The 16,055-nt window shown below is 30.1% G+C and overlaps 1 protein-coding gene across 3 annotated transcripts in view; it reads left to right on the top strand.

The window, feature by feature from the left end:
* LOC142328727 (E3 ubiquitin-protein ligase LRSAM1-like) overlaps nt 1-14,705 on the top strand; it is a 56,053-nt gene extending 41,348 nt beyond the window's left edge. For 2 of the 3 annotated variants that reach the window (XM_075372690.1, XM_075372688.1), the window contains 3 exons: nt 1,674-1,793; nt 5,002-5,418; nt 7,716-7,999. In XM_075372690.1, coding sequence (XP_075228805.1) covers nt 1,674-1,793; nt 5,002-5,418; nt 7,716-7,838 — 660 coding nt within the window. In that variant the 3' untranslated portion in view covers nt 7,839-7,999. Of the gene's footprint in view, nt 1-1,673; nt 1,794-5,001; nt 5,419-7,715; nt 8,000-13,913 lie in introns of those variants that run through there. The other variant, XM_075372689.1, reaches the window with a different exon arrangement.
* Nucleotides 14,706-16,055: the final 1,350 nt, after the last annotated feature.

Here is a 16,055-nt window from a genome sequence, read left to right as displayed (position 1 = left end):
TATATATATATATATATATATATATTATATAAAGAATGCTATTATTCAGCCTGACAGTGTGTTTAAAAAATAGTTATTAAGGCAATACACAAATGCATTTTGCATTTTCCATGTACAAGTATAATTAGTAATTTACTTAATCATGGCACTAGTAATTGTATCTGTGGTGTTGATGTACAGTTTTCATTCCAAAAGATACACTTATTTTTATTTGTTACAGTCTGATAATGATGTAAAATAAAAAACCAGATATTTTATTTTTGATTTTTTCACTGTAAATAGATACAAAAAATTTGATTAGAAAAATATTTAATAAAATAACTTTTTTACAAACAAATATCCCTTCTTTTTGTAACTTGTTTTTGATTATTTTAACAAATTTTATTTCACTGTTATTAAAAGTATCATTCCAAAAGATAATTTCACCCATTTAAGATTGAAGTTTATTTTATTTGATGTGCCAAAATTTTGATGTTAAAATCAATGAAAAAAAATTTATGTAATGATGTAGTGGTTTTTATGGACAACTCTATAGTAAAATAAGAGAAAGACCATTAAAAAAAATGTACTCAGAAAACATATTCTGCTTATTTTCTTTCATTGCTCTACTAGAAAGTGTATGTAATACGTTGTTCCCACATAAAGGGATAAATGTCTGAGAATGATTATAAAGCAACTGAAGTATAAGCACATTATTCAAGCGTTGTTTATTTAGAACTATTTTCATTATTCAGCCAGTCCTGGTGATGATCATAATGCAATCACTTCTAAAATTAAATATTATTTCTATAATAATAGAGTTTGTCATGCTGATATGGAACAGATCATATTTTTATCAATGAAAAAAGTAATCAAAATCCTTTCATTGCTTACTTATTCTAGTAAAGCAGATATAGGATAAATATTTTTTTTTGAAATGGTTAGTGTTTCATGTTACGTTGTTTATAACTTCTGTTGTTGTCCAAACATGTACACATATACATCTCCTTTCAAATATATTGTATCTTGGAATGCTAATAACCAAGTTCGATGAAGACTACTGGTCTTCAATGGAATTATATTCTTCAGGCTTTGAAAAAATTAAAATCATGTGTACATACATACATACATATAAAACTTATATGTGAATGTTTGATGTGTATTTCAATGTAAAAAGGTATGCTTTGTCATTTAATTATTAATTGTTATTTCAGTGATTGATATTTTATAAAATAAAATCATAAAATTAGAATGCAAAAGCATAAATTAGAACAAAATTTAGAACAGGTTTAATTTTTAGATTAGATAAAATAGGATTTTAACTGTTTGAAATGAACTTATCTACTTCTATAGATTATGATTTAGATTCTTCTAATTTTAGTTCTAAAAAAACAGAAAAATTTTACATTTTTAGTTTCATCTTATATTATTTTGATTTAGTTAGATGAATGGACTATATTGTACTGTCATATGGTAGTACATAGTTTATGTATTTCATTGTAGTTTCATATTAATTGAGATTGAAATTATGAATAACATGAGTAGTGCTTAGTCCTTCACCTTTTTAATTAAAAAAAAAAAATTATTGTTGCTATTACTGTTGATTGTTTATCAACTTTTATCATTATTTTAGTAGTTATTATTTTGTTTGAAGTATAGTTTTTTTAACTAATTAGTTAATTTTTTGTTAATAGAATGAACTTAGCTGTAGACGAGTAGCTTTGTCTGAATTACTTGTAGATCTGCTTAACCAACAAGATGAACGTAGAAAGCAACTTCTTCAAACGCTAGTTGATGTACAAGAAAAGAAACAGGTAATTTCCTTAGTTAGGTAATTCAAGTCATTTAAATAAAATATTCGTAAACGTTTCTTTTTTATTTCTATTTATACATTGGTTGTAACAAAATTTCTTTTTTAGCATTACAACTTGTTTTACAGGGTGCAGCAGAACCGACTAAGTGGTTAGGAGTGGTCAATGCTCAGACAGTGGTGGGGGTAGGCTGGTGCATGTAGTCACCCTCTGTTCTGTCGGTGACTGGATTTTAGGAGGCAACATGTTTGGATCGAAGTACATCATGGCTTTGGTGTGCACGCATATTTTGAAAACAACCTATCTGCAATTGTAAAACAAAGAGCTTTTTGGTGACAGTTCAACATTCTATGCAACAATGCCGTTCCTAATGTGAACACAATTTGGTCCTAGGTTAGACAGTTGGAGGAAACTGTCAGCACACTAAGAAGTACACATGGCCGATGCAGAACCATCAGAACACAGAAAATGTGCAGCTGGTTAGAGTAATGATTGAGCAATTGCCAAGGTGTTATGCTCAGAGGCATGCTGATACCTTGGAGTTGTCAGATCACATTTGAGGAAGATTCTGCATTTCGATTTGAATTTTTAACCCTTTAAAATAATATCTCAAGAATTTAACCCAGCAGACTATGCCAACCACCAAAATCTGTATGAGCAAATTGTTGCCCAGATCATTCCCAAGGCAGCTTTCTTCAGTAGTGAGGAGGCACATTTTCATCTCAGTGGGGCTGTGAATAAGCAAAATTTCTGCTACTGGGCTGAAAATAACCTCTAAATTATTCATGAAAGACCGCTACATTTCCCTAAACTGACGGTGTGATGTATTTTGAGGAAGATATTGTGACTGACCATGAATTCCGTATGTTATGTCTCAGTGTTGTGGAATTTTCTGTTGTTGAAGAAGAGGGATTGGGGGACTTGTGGTTCTAACAGGATGAGGCTATAGCTCACATAGCCCGAAATTCACTTAATGTTTTAAGAGAAATTCTTTCTGGACGTCTGGTCTCTCTGAGGGATGATATGGGGTGGGCTGTGTGGTCACCCAATTTAAGCTTTTGTGATTTCTTTCTTTGTGGATTTCTGAAGGAAAAGGTATTTATATGCCACCCTACCAGAGCTAAGGGAGCAGATTATTGAAGAAGTTAATGCCATACCCCGTAATATGTGTGCATGAGCTATTTAGTTTCAGAGATCATCTCTAGAGATCACAGTGTGTTGCTGCTAACAGCTGCCATCTTGAGGATTGTTTTTCAAAACTTAATGATTATTAAATGGTATGTACTGCTAATTTAGAAAATAAAAACGTTTTTTCTCTATAGAGAAAAAATGATTTTATTTTAACTTCCCCCGTTAAGTTTTTATAACTCCTTAAACTGCTTAATCGGTTCTGCTGCACCCTGTACTTATCCAAGTATCCATTTGTAGTCTTTTAATTTCCTTTGTAATTTCGTTGCATAAATACTGTTAAGTAAAATTTATTATATGCTTCTACCTTAATATTTAACATGTATTATCCACCTTTCTGTAACTGTTAAGTTCATTATTTTCACTTACTATTGTTTATCTTCAAATTGAATGTTTTCCTCATTAACGAATCCATGACATTTATTATTTCTTATTTATTCACAATAACAATAACTAGTGGGCAAAATAATATTATAAATCTATTATGATATTTTTATGTTGTATTGTTCATTACCAGCCGCACAAAATGTATTTTTTTATCATAATTTTCACTTTTATACACACACACACACACACACACACCCACACACAACACACACACACATACACACATATATATATATATATATATATATATATATACACACACACATATAGAATTTTGTTTTGAACATCAAATAATTTCTCAACTTATTGATCACTGTGTTAAGGATAGTAAAATGTAATGTCATATTAGGTCATAATAGAGGTCAAAATTTCAAAACAGAAAACAATTTCAAATATAATGACATATTATTAAAAGAATTCTTTTAATGTAGTTAGAGAATTTAATACCAACTGAAGTTGTGTGAACCGCAAGATTTGATTAATGGAAATTAACATCGAAGTTTAACTTACTTAATTACTGTGTTTTGGTGATTTATATTTCATGTAATATATGGATTCTTTTTTTAATCAAAACTTGAGGAATACATTACTGTTTTTGTGTAAATATAATGAAGGCTGGCCTAAAGGTTGAGCCAAGTGAGCCACAAGCATGAATTAATTAAAGAGCCATTAAAATTAATAATTAAGCTCTAAGTGTGAACATCTTTAATTATATCATTATTAAGCTCTTGTTGATTTCTCTGGATTTAATTATTTTTATTTCAAGTAATCAGCAGCATGTCAATAGTCAGAGTGATTTGCATTAAACAACCTTCATATAGCCTCTGTAAATACACAAGGTGTGTTCAAAAAGTAACGAGTATTTTGAAATTTCGCAGGTTGTATTAGTTCAGCCCACCGGGTTGGTCTAGTGGTGAACGCGTCTTCCCAAATCAGCTGATTTGGAAGTCGAAAGTTCCAGCATTCAAGTCCTAGTAAAGCCAGTTATTTTTACAAGGATTTGAATACTAGATCGTGGATACCGGTGTTCTTTGGTGGTTGGGTTTCAATTAACCACACATCTCAGGAATGGTTGAACTGAGAATGTACAAGACTACACTTCATTTACACTCATACATATCATCCTCATTCATCCTCTGAAGAATTATCTAAATGGTAGTTACCGGAGGCTAAACAGGAAAAGAAAAAAAAAAGGTTGTATTAGTTCGATTTTCGGGATTTTTTTGTTATTGTATTGGTAAATCTGTCTGAAAAGTATGTGTACATTTTTAGCCATATTGTTTAGTCTGTTGTTAGATGTCAAAGGGTAACACATGCTTTGGTACGATCGGCAATTTATTATTTGTGTAAGTAAAATGGATAAGAGAATTTGTTGAATTTTGCTATAAGAATGGAATAAGTGTAGCAATGATTTAAAAATGTTAAATATTGCTTTTGGTGAGTCTGCTATGAGTAAAGCAAGGGTTTACAAGTGGTATAAATGTTTCCAAGAAGGTTGTGAAGATGTTAAAGATGACAAGTGTCCTGGACGCCCCAGCACAGTTTTTAACATTAAATCATATTTGTTTTTTTTTTTTTTTTTTTTAATTTGTTACATATATAGTTGACCTTTTCACAGTTTGTATATTTTTTATAGGTGCAAAATAGTGTGGATGATGATTTCTGGCTGCAACAATATCAGCATTTAATGGATCAGTGTCCAGAGTCCTTGGTAAATGCACAACGATCTTTAGATCCCTTGCTTGTTCATTACTTAGTTCAAGCTAATGCTGCACACTGCCTTCCTTATCTTGCAGCATGTCCTATACAAGATATTAGCGATAAAATATTGCTGGAAATGGGAGTTTCTGAACAGGAAATATCTGCAATAATATATGCTGTTGAGATGTACAAAGAAGAAAAATCTAGAAAATTTGCACCTTCTGCTCCTATGTTACTGTCTGATGTACCTGGACCATCCGCACCTCCTGCACATCTAGTCCATTCTTATGAAAGTATTGGAGAAACCGAAGAATCAGAATGCAATACATGTGTTATATGCATGGATAAACAGGTTTGTATTCGGCTGTCTGTTATATACATTTCTGTTTACTGGTCTCAGTGTTGACTAAGTCTTTCTCCAGTTCTTTTCCTTCAAAACTGCTTTCTATCCTTTCTCTTTTCCTCTCAGATCTATTTTCCATCTTTTTTTTTGCCCTTCTGTCTTCTTATTTCTTTTCACTTGGGTTCTCCCTATCTCTACATTTTCTGTAAACATTAGAAATTTCTGCACTTCCATTCTTTTAGTACCACTGCAGCCAATCTCACTGAGATTGTTTAATCCTAATTTACATTTTCCTTACTCGTTTTATTTCTGTTTATTCTATTTTTCATTTTCCTTCTTAGAAATTTTGTTTCCCAAGCCAAAATCATATTCCAGTCCTTTTCTATCTTAGTTCATATCTTTACAGCTTGAATTTATTATTATTATATATAGTGGAAATTGTATATTAATAGTTTTGCCTTCTAGGTATGTTTTGTCCTATGCTAAATTTTGTTTTACCAATGGCTTTGTAGAAGTAACTTAACAAAGAGACCACTTAAAAAGAAATTAAGAGTCAAATATGTGATTGTTTAGTTTGATGGACCTTGATAGAATCTCACAAAAGAAAATTGTTCATACAAGAAAACCATTACTTTTTATAAGTAAGAAACCACTGACAAAAACAGTTAGATATTCTTGTATATTGTAGGTCTCTATACTGAATCATAATTAACTGCATTTGCTTGGCAATAACAGTTTTCCTTCAGCTAATCCATCATTAAATGCTTCATTCAATTTCTATAATTTTAAGACGAGTGCCATAGAAGAGATTCTTTCTTTTTGTTTGCCAGAGTGAGTAAGTAAATGTAGAGCAAGTTGTATCCAGGATAGTTATACATATTGAGGGATTCATTTTGTCAAAATTAACTGAAATCATTCAGTAAAAATTAATAAATGTTTTTTAGAATACTTATTTTTGCCTTAATTATGCATTACCAAATTGTTGCATGTTACATTAGAAGAGTTAATCCAAGTACCAGCCATATTATAGAACAGAAGAATTTTATTTATTACTTTTTTTTTAGACATACTGTGCTCTTTTAGTCACATCTAATTAAAGAACTTATAATAAAAATCTGATAATTATTTTAAAGTTTTTAGTACATTTTACAATCTTTATATAAGGTTTATGGGTAGAGGGTAATTAAACAATACAAAGACACTTTTTTGACATGCCTACTTTATGTAGTGCCAAAATTTCACTTAATGGGTATACAGTTACTCAGATTATCATGTTGAAGCAAACAAAAAATGGAAATTCTACCAACTGAGGTTAAAATTTAATATTTTTTTTGATAACTGATATCTGTGTATTAAAAAGATTAGAAATCTGCTTTTATCAGAAAAAGTACCTCATCCCAAGATGCCTGTTATTGTAGCCATCAAAGAAATACTATTCATGGGCAGGACCAAAGATAGAAGTTCCCCTTAAACTACATGAATACCATGGACGGTCTAAAGCTACCCTGCATAGTTAGCACAAATTTAGTAATCATTTAGCTAAATCTACAGAACTTTGAAGGAAGAATATACACCATGTGATAAGGGGAAGGTATGTACTGAAAAAGAAATGGTCAACCCACCAGGATCACTAACTACATTACACTGCCAGAATCCATTACACTAACTGCCCAGTTATTATGCCGACTTCTAGAAAGTCTGAGGTACAATTTTTGTGAATTTGGTATTTTCACTTAAAATTTTATCCACCTCATCTTTCTCATTGAAGTATGTAAACAGTTTCTCATAAGTTTACTGTTAAAACTAAAACTTATCAGGAAAAATGATTAAGGGCTTCTCCAAGTAATGAACATTCATCTCATTCAGTCTCAGCAAATCTGAGATTATCTTTATCTTTATTAGATATGGTACATAGCTGATTAATGATTTTGTATTGACCAGTTCAAATAAACACTGTATAAAATTGCTTTTCTTCTAAATAGTAATGAACCGCCTGATAGACCCAGATTTCCTTTGGGGAAACCCTTGTCCATCCAAGAATTATGTGATGAACTATGAACTATTTTGTTCGTGGTTCAACTCTACTATAGAGTGCTTGGTAATTTATTGTAAATAATAAAAAATAGAGTTAACTCCAGAAAAACTTTGCCATTTTATTTTATTATTTATTCTGGAAGTTTTTATTAGGATTACTAAGTTTAAAAATGTATAATTAATGTTTATATTGATTGATGTATTATGATAATAAAACTTGATATTTTGGTTATACTATTTAATGTATGAATTTATGTGTATCTTTTTTACAGTACCAAATTGTATTCATTCCTTGTGGTCATCTTTGTGTATGCATGACTTGTGTTTTACCACTGAGGAACTGTCCTTTATGTCGCAAGTCTATTGACCAGAAAATTCGTGTTATAGTGCCTTGATTAAGTCAGTTGTATATTAATTTTCTTATTTTGCTATTTTTTTAATATAATTTTTTGTAATACATTTAATTTTCAAACATTCTTTTAGGAGTAATATATCTAGTATTATAAGCAATATAAATTCAATTAAATTATATTAAATCTTTCACTTGTGATGCTTATTAGTTGTTATTATTATTATTAACCCTTTTTCATCTTGTTACTAATCTTAGAACAGGTAGTAAATGTAAGATAAATATTGTATATACAAGTTTTGTGATTTCAAAGCAACTGATTTGCAGTATTTTATTCTAATAGTTTATTTTTTTACACATACATTAAAATTGTTTATAAAAGAATTTCATACAATTTTCTTTATTCAAACAATAACATCCTTAATAAATGATATCTTGCAAACATCCTTAATTTGGTATGATGTCTTGAATGGCTCATTAATTTAGCAGTTAATATGCTGCTTTCTAGATCTCTTGGTTTCAGTTTAGTGTCTTGCTAAGAATTGTGCATTTTTTCCCATTTCATTTAATGCAAATATTTGATGATATTTCATTGGCTTGGTTCCCAATCTGTGTTTGTTGTTTGGTCTATAAAGGTTATCAATGTTGATTAGATCATTGTGATAATATCAGCAATGTAATTATGAGAATGAGTGTAACTGATTTCGTATCTGTAAAAGTATTATTTATAATAATAATGATATTAATAAAGTTAGCTAATATTTGCAAGGTTCAAACCACTAGTTGTGTTTTTATAATAAATTTGGACTTTAGTCTTTCACTAGATATCACTTAAAAACAAAATATTTTTAGATTTATTTAACATTCTCCTACAGCACCACATTTCAAAAGCTTCTAATCTTTTCTTCTCAGGTACTCCAATCGTCAAAGTTTTACTTCCATATAAAGCTGAGCTCCAAACATATGCTTTCAAAAATGTTTTCCTGATGTTAAATTAATTTTTGATGTAAACAAATTGTATTTCTGAATGAAGACTCATTTCGCCTGTGTTATTTGGCATTTTATATCGCTCCTGCTTGGTCTATTTTTAGTAATTCTACTTCCCAAATAACAAAATCCTTCTACCTCTGTAATCTTTTCTCCTCCTATTTTTATATTCAGTGATCCATCTTCATTATTTCAACTACATTTCATTACTTTTGTTTAGTTCTTGTTTATTTTCATGTAGTAGTTTTTTTTGTAGGACTTCATCCATGCAGTTTATTGTTTCTTCTAAATCTTTTTTACTCTCAGCTAGAATTACTATATCATCAGCAAATCGCAGAATCTTTATCTTTTCACCTTGCACTGTTACTCTGGATCTAAATTGTTCTTTAATATTATTAACTGTTAGTGCTATGTAAAGATTAAAAAGTAACGGCGATAGGGAACATCCTTGTTGGACTCCCTGTTTTATTACAACTTCTTTCTTATGTTCTTCAATTATTACTGTTGCTGTTTGGTTCCTGTAAATGTTAGCAATTGTTCTTCTATCTTTGTATTTGAATCCTAATTTTTTTAAAATGCTTAACATTTTATTCCAGTCTACGTTTTCAAATGTCTTTTCTAGGTCTATAAATGCCAAGTGTGTTGGTTTGTTTTTCTTTAATCTTTCTTCTACTGTTAATCTGAGTGCTAAAATTGCTTCCATTGTTCCTATACTTTTCCTTAACCAAACTGGTCTTCTCCTAACACTTTTTCTACTTTCCTCTCAATTCTTCTGTACAGAATTCTAATTAAGATTTTTGATACATGATTAGTTAAGCTAATTGTTCTGTATTTCTCACACATATCTGTTCCTGCTTTTTTTGGTATCATGACTATAACACTCTTTTGAAGTCTGATGGCACTTTCCCTTTTTTGTAAATATTATACACCAGTTTGTATAATCTATCGGTTCCTCACCTGCACTGCACAGTAATTCTGCAGGTATTCCGTCTATTCCAGAAGCCTTTCTGCCATTCAATCTTTTAAATTCAGATCTCAGTATTGTTTCTCCCCTTTCATCCTCTATGACTTCCTCTTTTTCCTCTATAACACCATTTTCTAATTCATTTCCTCCGTAAAACTCTTCAATATATTCCACCCACCTATTGACCTTTCCTTTTGTATTATATATCTGTGTACTATCTTTGTTTAATACATTATTAGATTTTAATTTATGTAGCACAAAAGTTTCCTTAACTTTCCTGTATGCTGCGTCTATTTTACAAATGTTCATTTCCCTTTCCACTTCTGAATAATTTCCTTTAATCCATTGTTCTTTCACTAGTTTGCACTTCCTGTTTATAGTATTTCTTAATTGTCAATACTTCCTTTTTTTACTTTCTTCATCACTAGCGTTCTTATATTTTCTACGTTCATCCATCAGCTGCAATATAATCTCTGACATCTAAGGTACTGTTTGTTTCACCAAATTTAGCTTCTGCTGATTTAAGAATTTCCTTTTTAACATTCTCCCATTCTTCTTCTATATTTTTTACCTTATCTTTCTTACTTCCTCCTCTTGGAGGAGGAAGTAAGAAAGATAAGGTATTATAGATAAAAATATAAGGTATTAAATATAAGGTATTATAGGTATTTATAAGATAAGAAAGATAAGGCATTCCTTGGAGGAGGAAGTAAGGAAAGATTTTTGAGCATTGAACATTGAGCATTGAACATTGCAAGAGGTCTTCCGACCTCTTGCAATGTTCCCCTCAAAAATCTTTTTTACCTCTGCTTCCTGAAGCTTCTGTAAATTCCACCGATTCATCTGACACTTTTTCTTCAGGATTTTAAACCCCAATCTAGATTTCATTATCACTAAGTTATGGTCGCTATCAATGTCTGCTCCAAGGTAAGCTTTGCAATCGAGTTCATTTCTAAATCTTTGCTTAACCATGACATAATCTATCAGATACCTTGCAGTATCACCTGGCTTTTTCCATGTGTATATTCTTCTATTATGATTTTTAAACTGGTTGTTGGCAGTTACTAAATAATACTTTGTGCAAACCTCTAAAGTCTATCCCCTCTTTCATTCCTTTTGACCAGCCCACATTCACCCACAATATTTTCTTCCTTGCCTTTTCCAATGCTTGCATTCCAATCTCCAACTATTATTAAATTTTCATCCTTTTTTATGTGTTTAATTGCTTCGTTGATTTTTTGTATACACACTCTACTCCATCATCATTATGAGTACTTGTAGGCATATAGACGTTCATTAACAATCGTTGTCGGCTTAGGTTTTGATTTAATCCTTATTACAATGATTCTGTTGCTATGCATTTTGAAATACTCTACTCTCTTCCCTATCATCGTTCATTATGCCCTTTATTTGAAGACTTCCCTTTATTTGAAGTTGTGTTTATGTAAGCCACCTCCACTAGATTCTGGGGTCTCTCTGACCATCATTAGAAGATTCATTAGTTTGTGTTATAGTTGTAATATTGTTCAGTCAAAGTTTACACTTGTACAGTTGACATGTACATACAGTAAATTACACTTATCCTTAAACAATATAACATACAAATTAAATTAAACCTGAAACATGCATCTGCATGATTTCATTAATTCACCATCGGTAAATTTTTTCCCTTTTGCAGTTAAGAAATGATCTATTTGTAAGCTGACTTTAGTTAGTGCTTCATTATCATTTTTTTATTTTTACAAATAAATTGCGTTGTGATGAAGCATTCTGTTTTAAACTTTCCAATTTTAGCGATTGTTGATTTTCTGTGAGTTTTGAATATTGTCGGATGCTTATTTTGGTAATGATGAAGTATATTGTACTTTTTTCACACAGCTATTTTGTCATTACATAATATGGCTTCGGTGTAGGCGATTTTTTCCGATTTTAACCATTCGGCATATCCGATTTTCAGGTTGAAGCATTTGGAATTTTTTTAGTTTTCAGAGAATGGTACAGCGCATTATCCATTACTATGATGGATTCTTCAGCAGCAATTATCACAATGTGATAATAATGTGACAATAAATCACTGCATAAAATTGTCATTATTTGTTCATTTCATCTTGGGAAGGTCTGGATTCAAATATCCATAAACCACCGTTCAAAACCCAATTTTCACTACTTATATGTGTTACTATTAATCGTTTACCTTTCCAGCCAGGGTTTTCACCTGAGTTGACAAACCTTTTGTAAAAGCGTCTTTTGCGCTCTTATTTCTTTATCCACCCATACCTTATCATCCACACACATCCTGTATTAACCAAAGTTTCATCAAGATAATAAAGATAAATACCCTCTTTACGAAATCGCCTAATTTTTCTTAAATATCTCCTATTCCATGAAATAATATGTTCACGTTCAGTCAATAAAGAATTATTTTATTTTGGACGTAAAATGAAAATTCATTAATCTTAAAACAGGATGTGATGTACTTCTACAAATATTTGGCTATTCAAAATCGATATTCACAGCATTTAATATTTTAAGTTAGGAAGCTCTTTATTGAAATAAAAAAAATTAACATTTTTCCGATAGTGGTTTTAGTAAAATCGTCCATCTTTTCAGTCGTTTTCACATGCTTTCGAGTCTTTGTCGAGCTAACATGTTTACCATCAATTTATTATATTACAACTTTTTTTATTGTTATATTAAAAATTGTTCTATCACTAATGCCCCTTGCACTACATGGTTTCCGAGCAATGTCTTTGATTGCAGTTTCAGGGTTTCTTAGTTTTTTTAAGGTTTCTTTTTTTTGGAATTATTTAAGGGTTTTCCCGGTTTATGTTTAATGACAGAATCATTCATTGTCAAAACCAAATTATTACAAAAATACTGAGTAAATTAAAACGAATGAAAATAACACCAAATAAAACTGTTATAAAAATGAACCACAAAATTTAAATGAACCATAAAACTGTATAAGGATACAGAATAATACAATAACATATATTGAAATACTTCCTTTCACTGAACTGAATAGTGGTATGAAGAATTACAAATGATAGTTATTAAACATCAATAACAAAGACTAAATAAAATCTTTAATTTTTATCATAGGCATAGTACTGCACCAGACAAATGTTAGCTTACAGTACAATATTATATGCATAAAGCAATAATTAAGCTTGCATGTGGGAGTGATAGAATGATTCAGCCTAAATTAACAGATATTACTAATGCGTGATGAATTTGAATTTATATCTGTGTATGGTTTTGTAATACATAAACTTTACTAACAATTTGGTGTATGTGCCAAACATACAGTTCTAAATTCTCTTTCCATTAATATTTTACTTTGTACATTGATAACATTTTTCTGTATATTTTATTAAAAACTCTCATATATAACTCCACCTCCCTGGTGTCACAATTGTAACAGTACTTTTATTCAGTGATGATTTGTCTAAACAACTTTGCATGTGGTTCCCTTCTTCCTTTGTGATTGAATTGCATTTTTATGTTGGTACTTCAGAACAGGGATATATATTATTTTCCCTTTCAGCAACTCAACTTCTGATTTGAACAATTGTTGTATTTACATGCATGATGGACCTTTCAGGTAATTATTACTTTTATTTTTTTTAAAACACATTTAATAACATTCTTGTTTAGTTAAAATATTAGCTAAAGGATTGCATTTTTAAATTATATGTATAAAATGTCTTTACTTTTAAATTTGAGGGTAAAAACTTACTTATTATTTAAAGTATCACAATTGTGAGCTCTAGGAGTATATGATGTATGTCACAATTGTTGCATCATTCAGTGAAATATCGTATGACCAAAAAAATACTCATAGTTAAATGAGTATTTAATATCCAAGACTTTTATGCTGATAGTTGTTTACAGAGTAATATTTAGATGAAGGAAATAGATGTAGTATTTTCTTATGCAACTTTACAACAGAAAAGTTTTACATGCTAGGCACAAGTCAAATTTTAAATGCGTTTGTTTGAAATTTAATTAATTATTTTGTGACAATAATTTGTTCATTATTTAGACTATTAGAAATTTATAATGCTAGTTATTTAAAAATTATTTTGTATTCTGTAACTTTTTCGAGCAAATAAATATTTCCCATAATGCTTAACAATTTATTTCTGCATATTTTCTTTCGTTTTCCAGAAGAGTAGCAAAATCTTTACAATGATAAAGGTTCAGTTATCTCCATTCTAGATGACCCTAATTCACATATGGAAGGTGGTGATTCCGATGATGAATATGTACCAGATCCAATTTTTTCTCCAGGAAGCAGCAGCAGCTGGGTTGGATTTAGAATATCAGGAGAGGAACAAGTATCAGCAAATAGACTAACTTCCTCAGTCAGATTTTATTGATCAAAAGGTGTCTTAAACAAGCATGTTCCAGATGCTCCAAATTTGCTTTCACATATTAGATACCAATATAAAGATACCAACCACTTGCTGTTAATAGTTGGATTGAGTATCACTCTAAATGTAAAAAAAATTCACTTCCTGAAAAACAGTTTCTAGATTTATCACTTTTCCATTTGGCAATATCTGAATACTTAATTCATGGGCCGAGGAAAAGGATATTTCAAGAAACTTTAGACAATGATGATTTAAATAACATTCCCAGAACTGGAAGCAGCTGTAATGTTTACAAACCTTTGCCAATGCCATTTGCAGACAAATGTTACAATCGGTTTGATTTAATTGCTGGCCAGTAAAAGATGAATTAAAGGCTCCACGTACCTGATGGTTAGAACACTGTATGAGCCGAAGTTGGTAAAGTCGTATGAGCTATTGTGAAAAATGTGACGTATATTTATGTTTAAACAAACAATCAAACTGCTTCAAAAAGTTTCATGTCAAAGTTTACATAATAGTAAGTTACCTTAAAAATTAATATTTAAGCAGTAAGGTATCTCATGTTATTTTTAATTTTTTTTTTTAAATTTATGTTGTCTACCTTTTTACTGGCAAATTACATTTTAGTGAAAAATGTGTGAATTCTCATTCAACAGAAACACTTTTTTTAGCTATTCATTCTATTAATGTTTTATTATTATTTTTAATTGTAATTTGATGCTATGTACTTCACTATTATTTTATTTATTTATTTTTTTGTAAAATATGTCGAATTAAACTAATATTACATTATGAAATAGATTGTCCAATTATAATAATCTGAAAACAATAAATATCTGATATTTGTGTTTACAAACAAATAATATCCAAGACTTTTATGTGTGATAGGTTATAAGAAAACACCCAAATATCACAACTGTGCTATACTCACGCTTGTACCAGGTGTGTGTTTGCTCGCAGATGTTACAGTTGTGATAGGGCTAAATATAGAAGCTTAAGGAATTTCTTTTAAAACATCTATATATATACCATATTACTGAAAATTGCTGAAGGAACCCAAAAATCAAATTCTATTTGATGAACAGGAGTGAAAGGGATAAAACTGCATATGTATATAAATATTGAAAAGCATGCTGAAGGCATTATGAAGGGACATAATTTAATTTAATTCCATTTGGTTAACCACTTTTTACTTTTGTAATTCTGGTGTTAAATATGTAATGTCATTTATTTTTAAAACCATCATCTTCTTCAAAGTTTAAAATTTACAATGAGAAAAAATAATTCTTTCAGCTTCAGAATAGCATGGCCCTGAAATTAAAACGTCTGATCCTAACATGTACTTATACACCAACAATTTTCACAGTTTAATGTAAAAACACAATAGCACTACTGCTGATAAACATTACCATTTCTTTACCATTTGCTCACAGCAGCAGTTTGCAAATAGGCTGAATAATTTAATATTAATTTTTAAAAATTCCTAGAAACCTTACAGGAACAAACGGGTAGAGATTGATAAAGAGATTGAGTGTGTGGTTATACATTACATATAAATATGAATATAATGCAGTATTTTAATTCTTTAAAAAATCTTCATTTCTTTGTTTTTCTGTTTCATTTATTTCTGTTCTTACAGATACGAGAAATGACAATAGATTTACATGCTACATTATCATCCATCATCTCATCCTCTGAAGCAATTCTTAATGGTGGTCCAGATAAAAAAAAAAATTGATAATGATATGACCATGTTATCGATGTTCGATAACATGGTCATCGAACGTCATACGATTTCTGAAGGCCGTACATCTGGATTCAAAAATTTGATTATTCATATAGTCCTTTTAGTCTATTTATGCCATTTGACGTATGCCAGATGGTATTTTTGCCCTTTTAAGTTAAATTTTAATTATTGTACTTTATCATTGTTCTA

This window comes from Lycorma delicatula, chromosome 8 (genome assembly GCF_047948215.1).
Source record: "Lycorma delicatula isolate Av1 chromosome 8, ASM4794821v1, whole genome shotgun sequence".
Lineage (NCBI taxonomy): Eukaryota > Metazoa > Arthropoda > Insecta > Hemiptera > Fulgoridae > Lycorma > Lycorma delicatula.
This window is presented reverse-complemented; position numbering and strand designations above follow the sequence as displayed.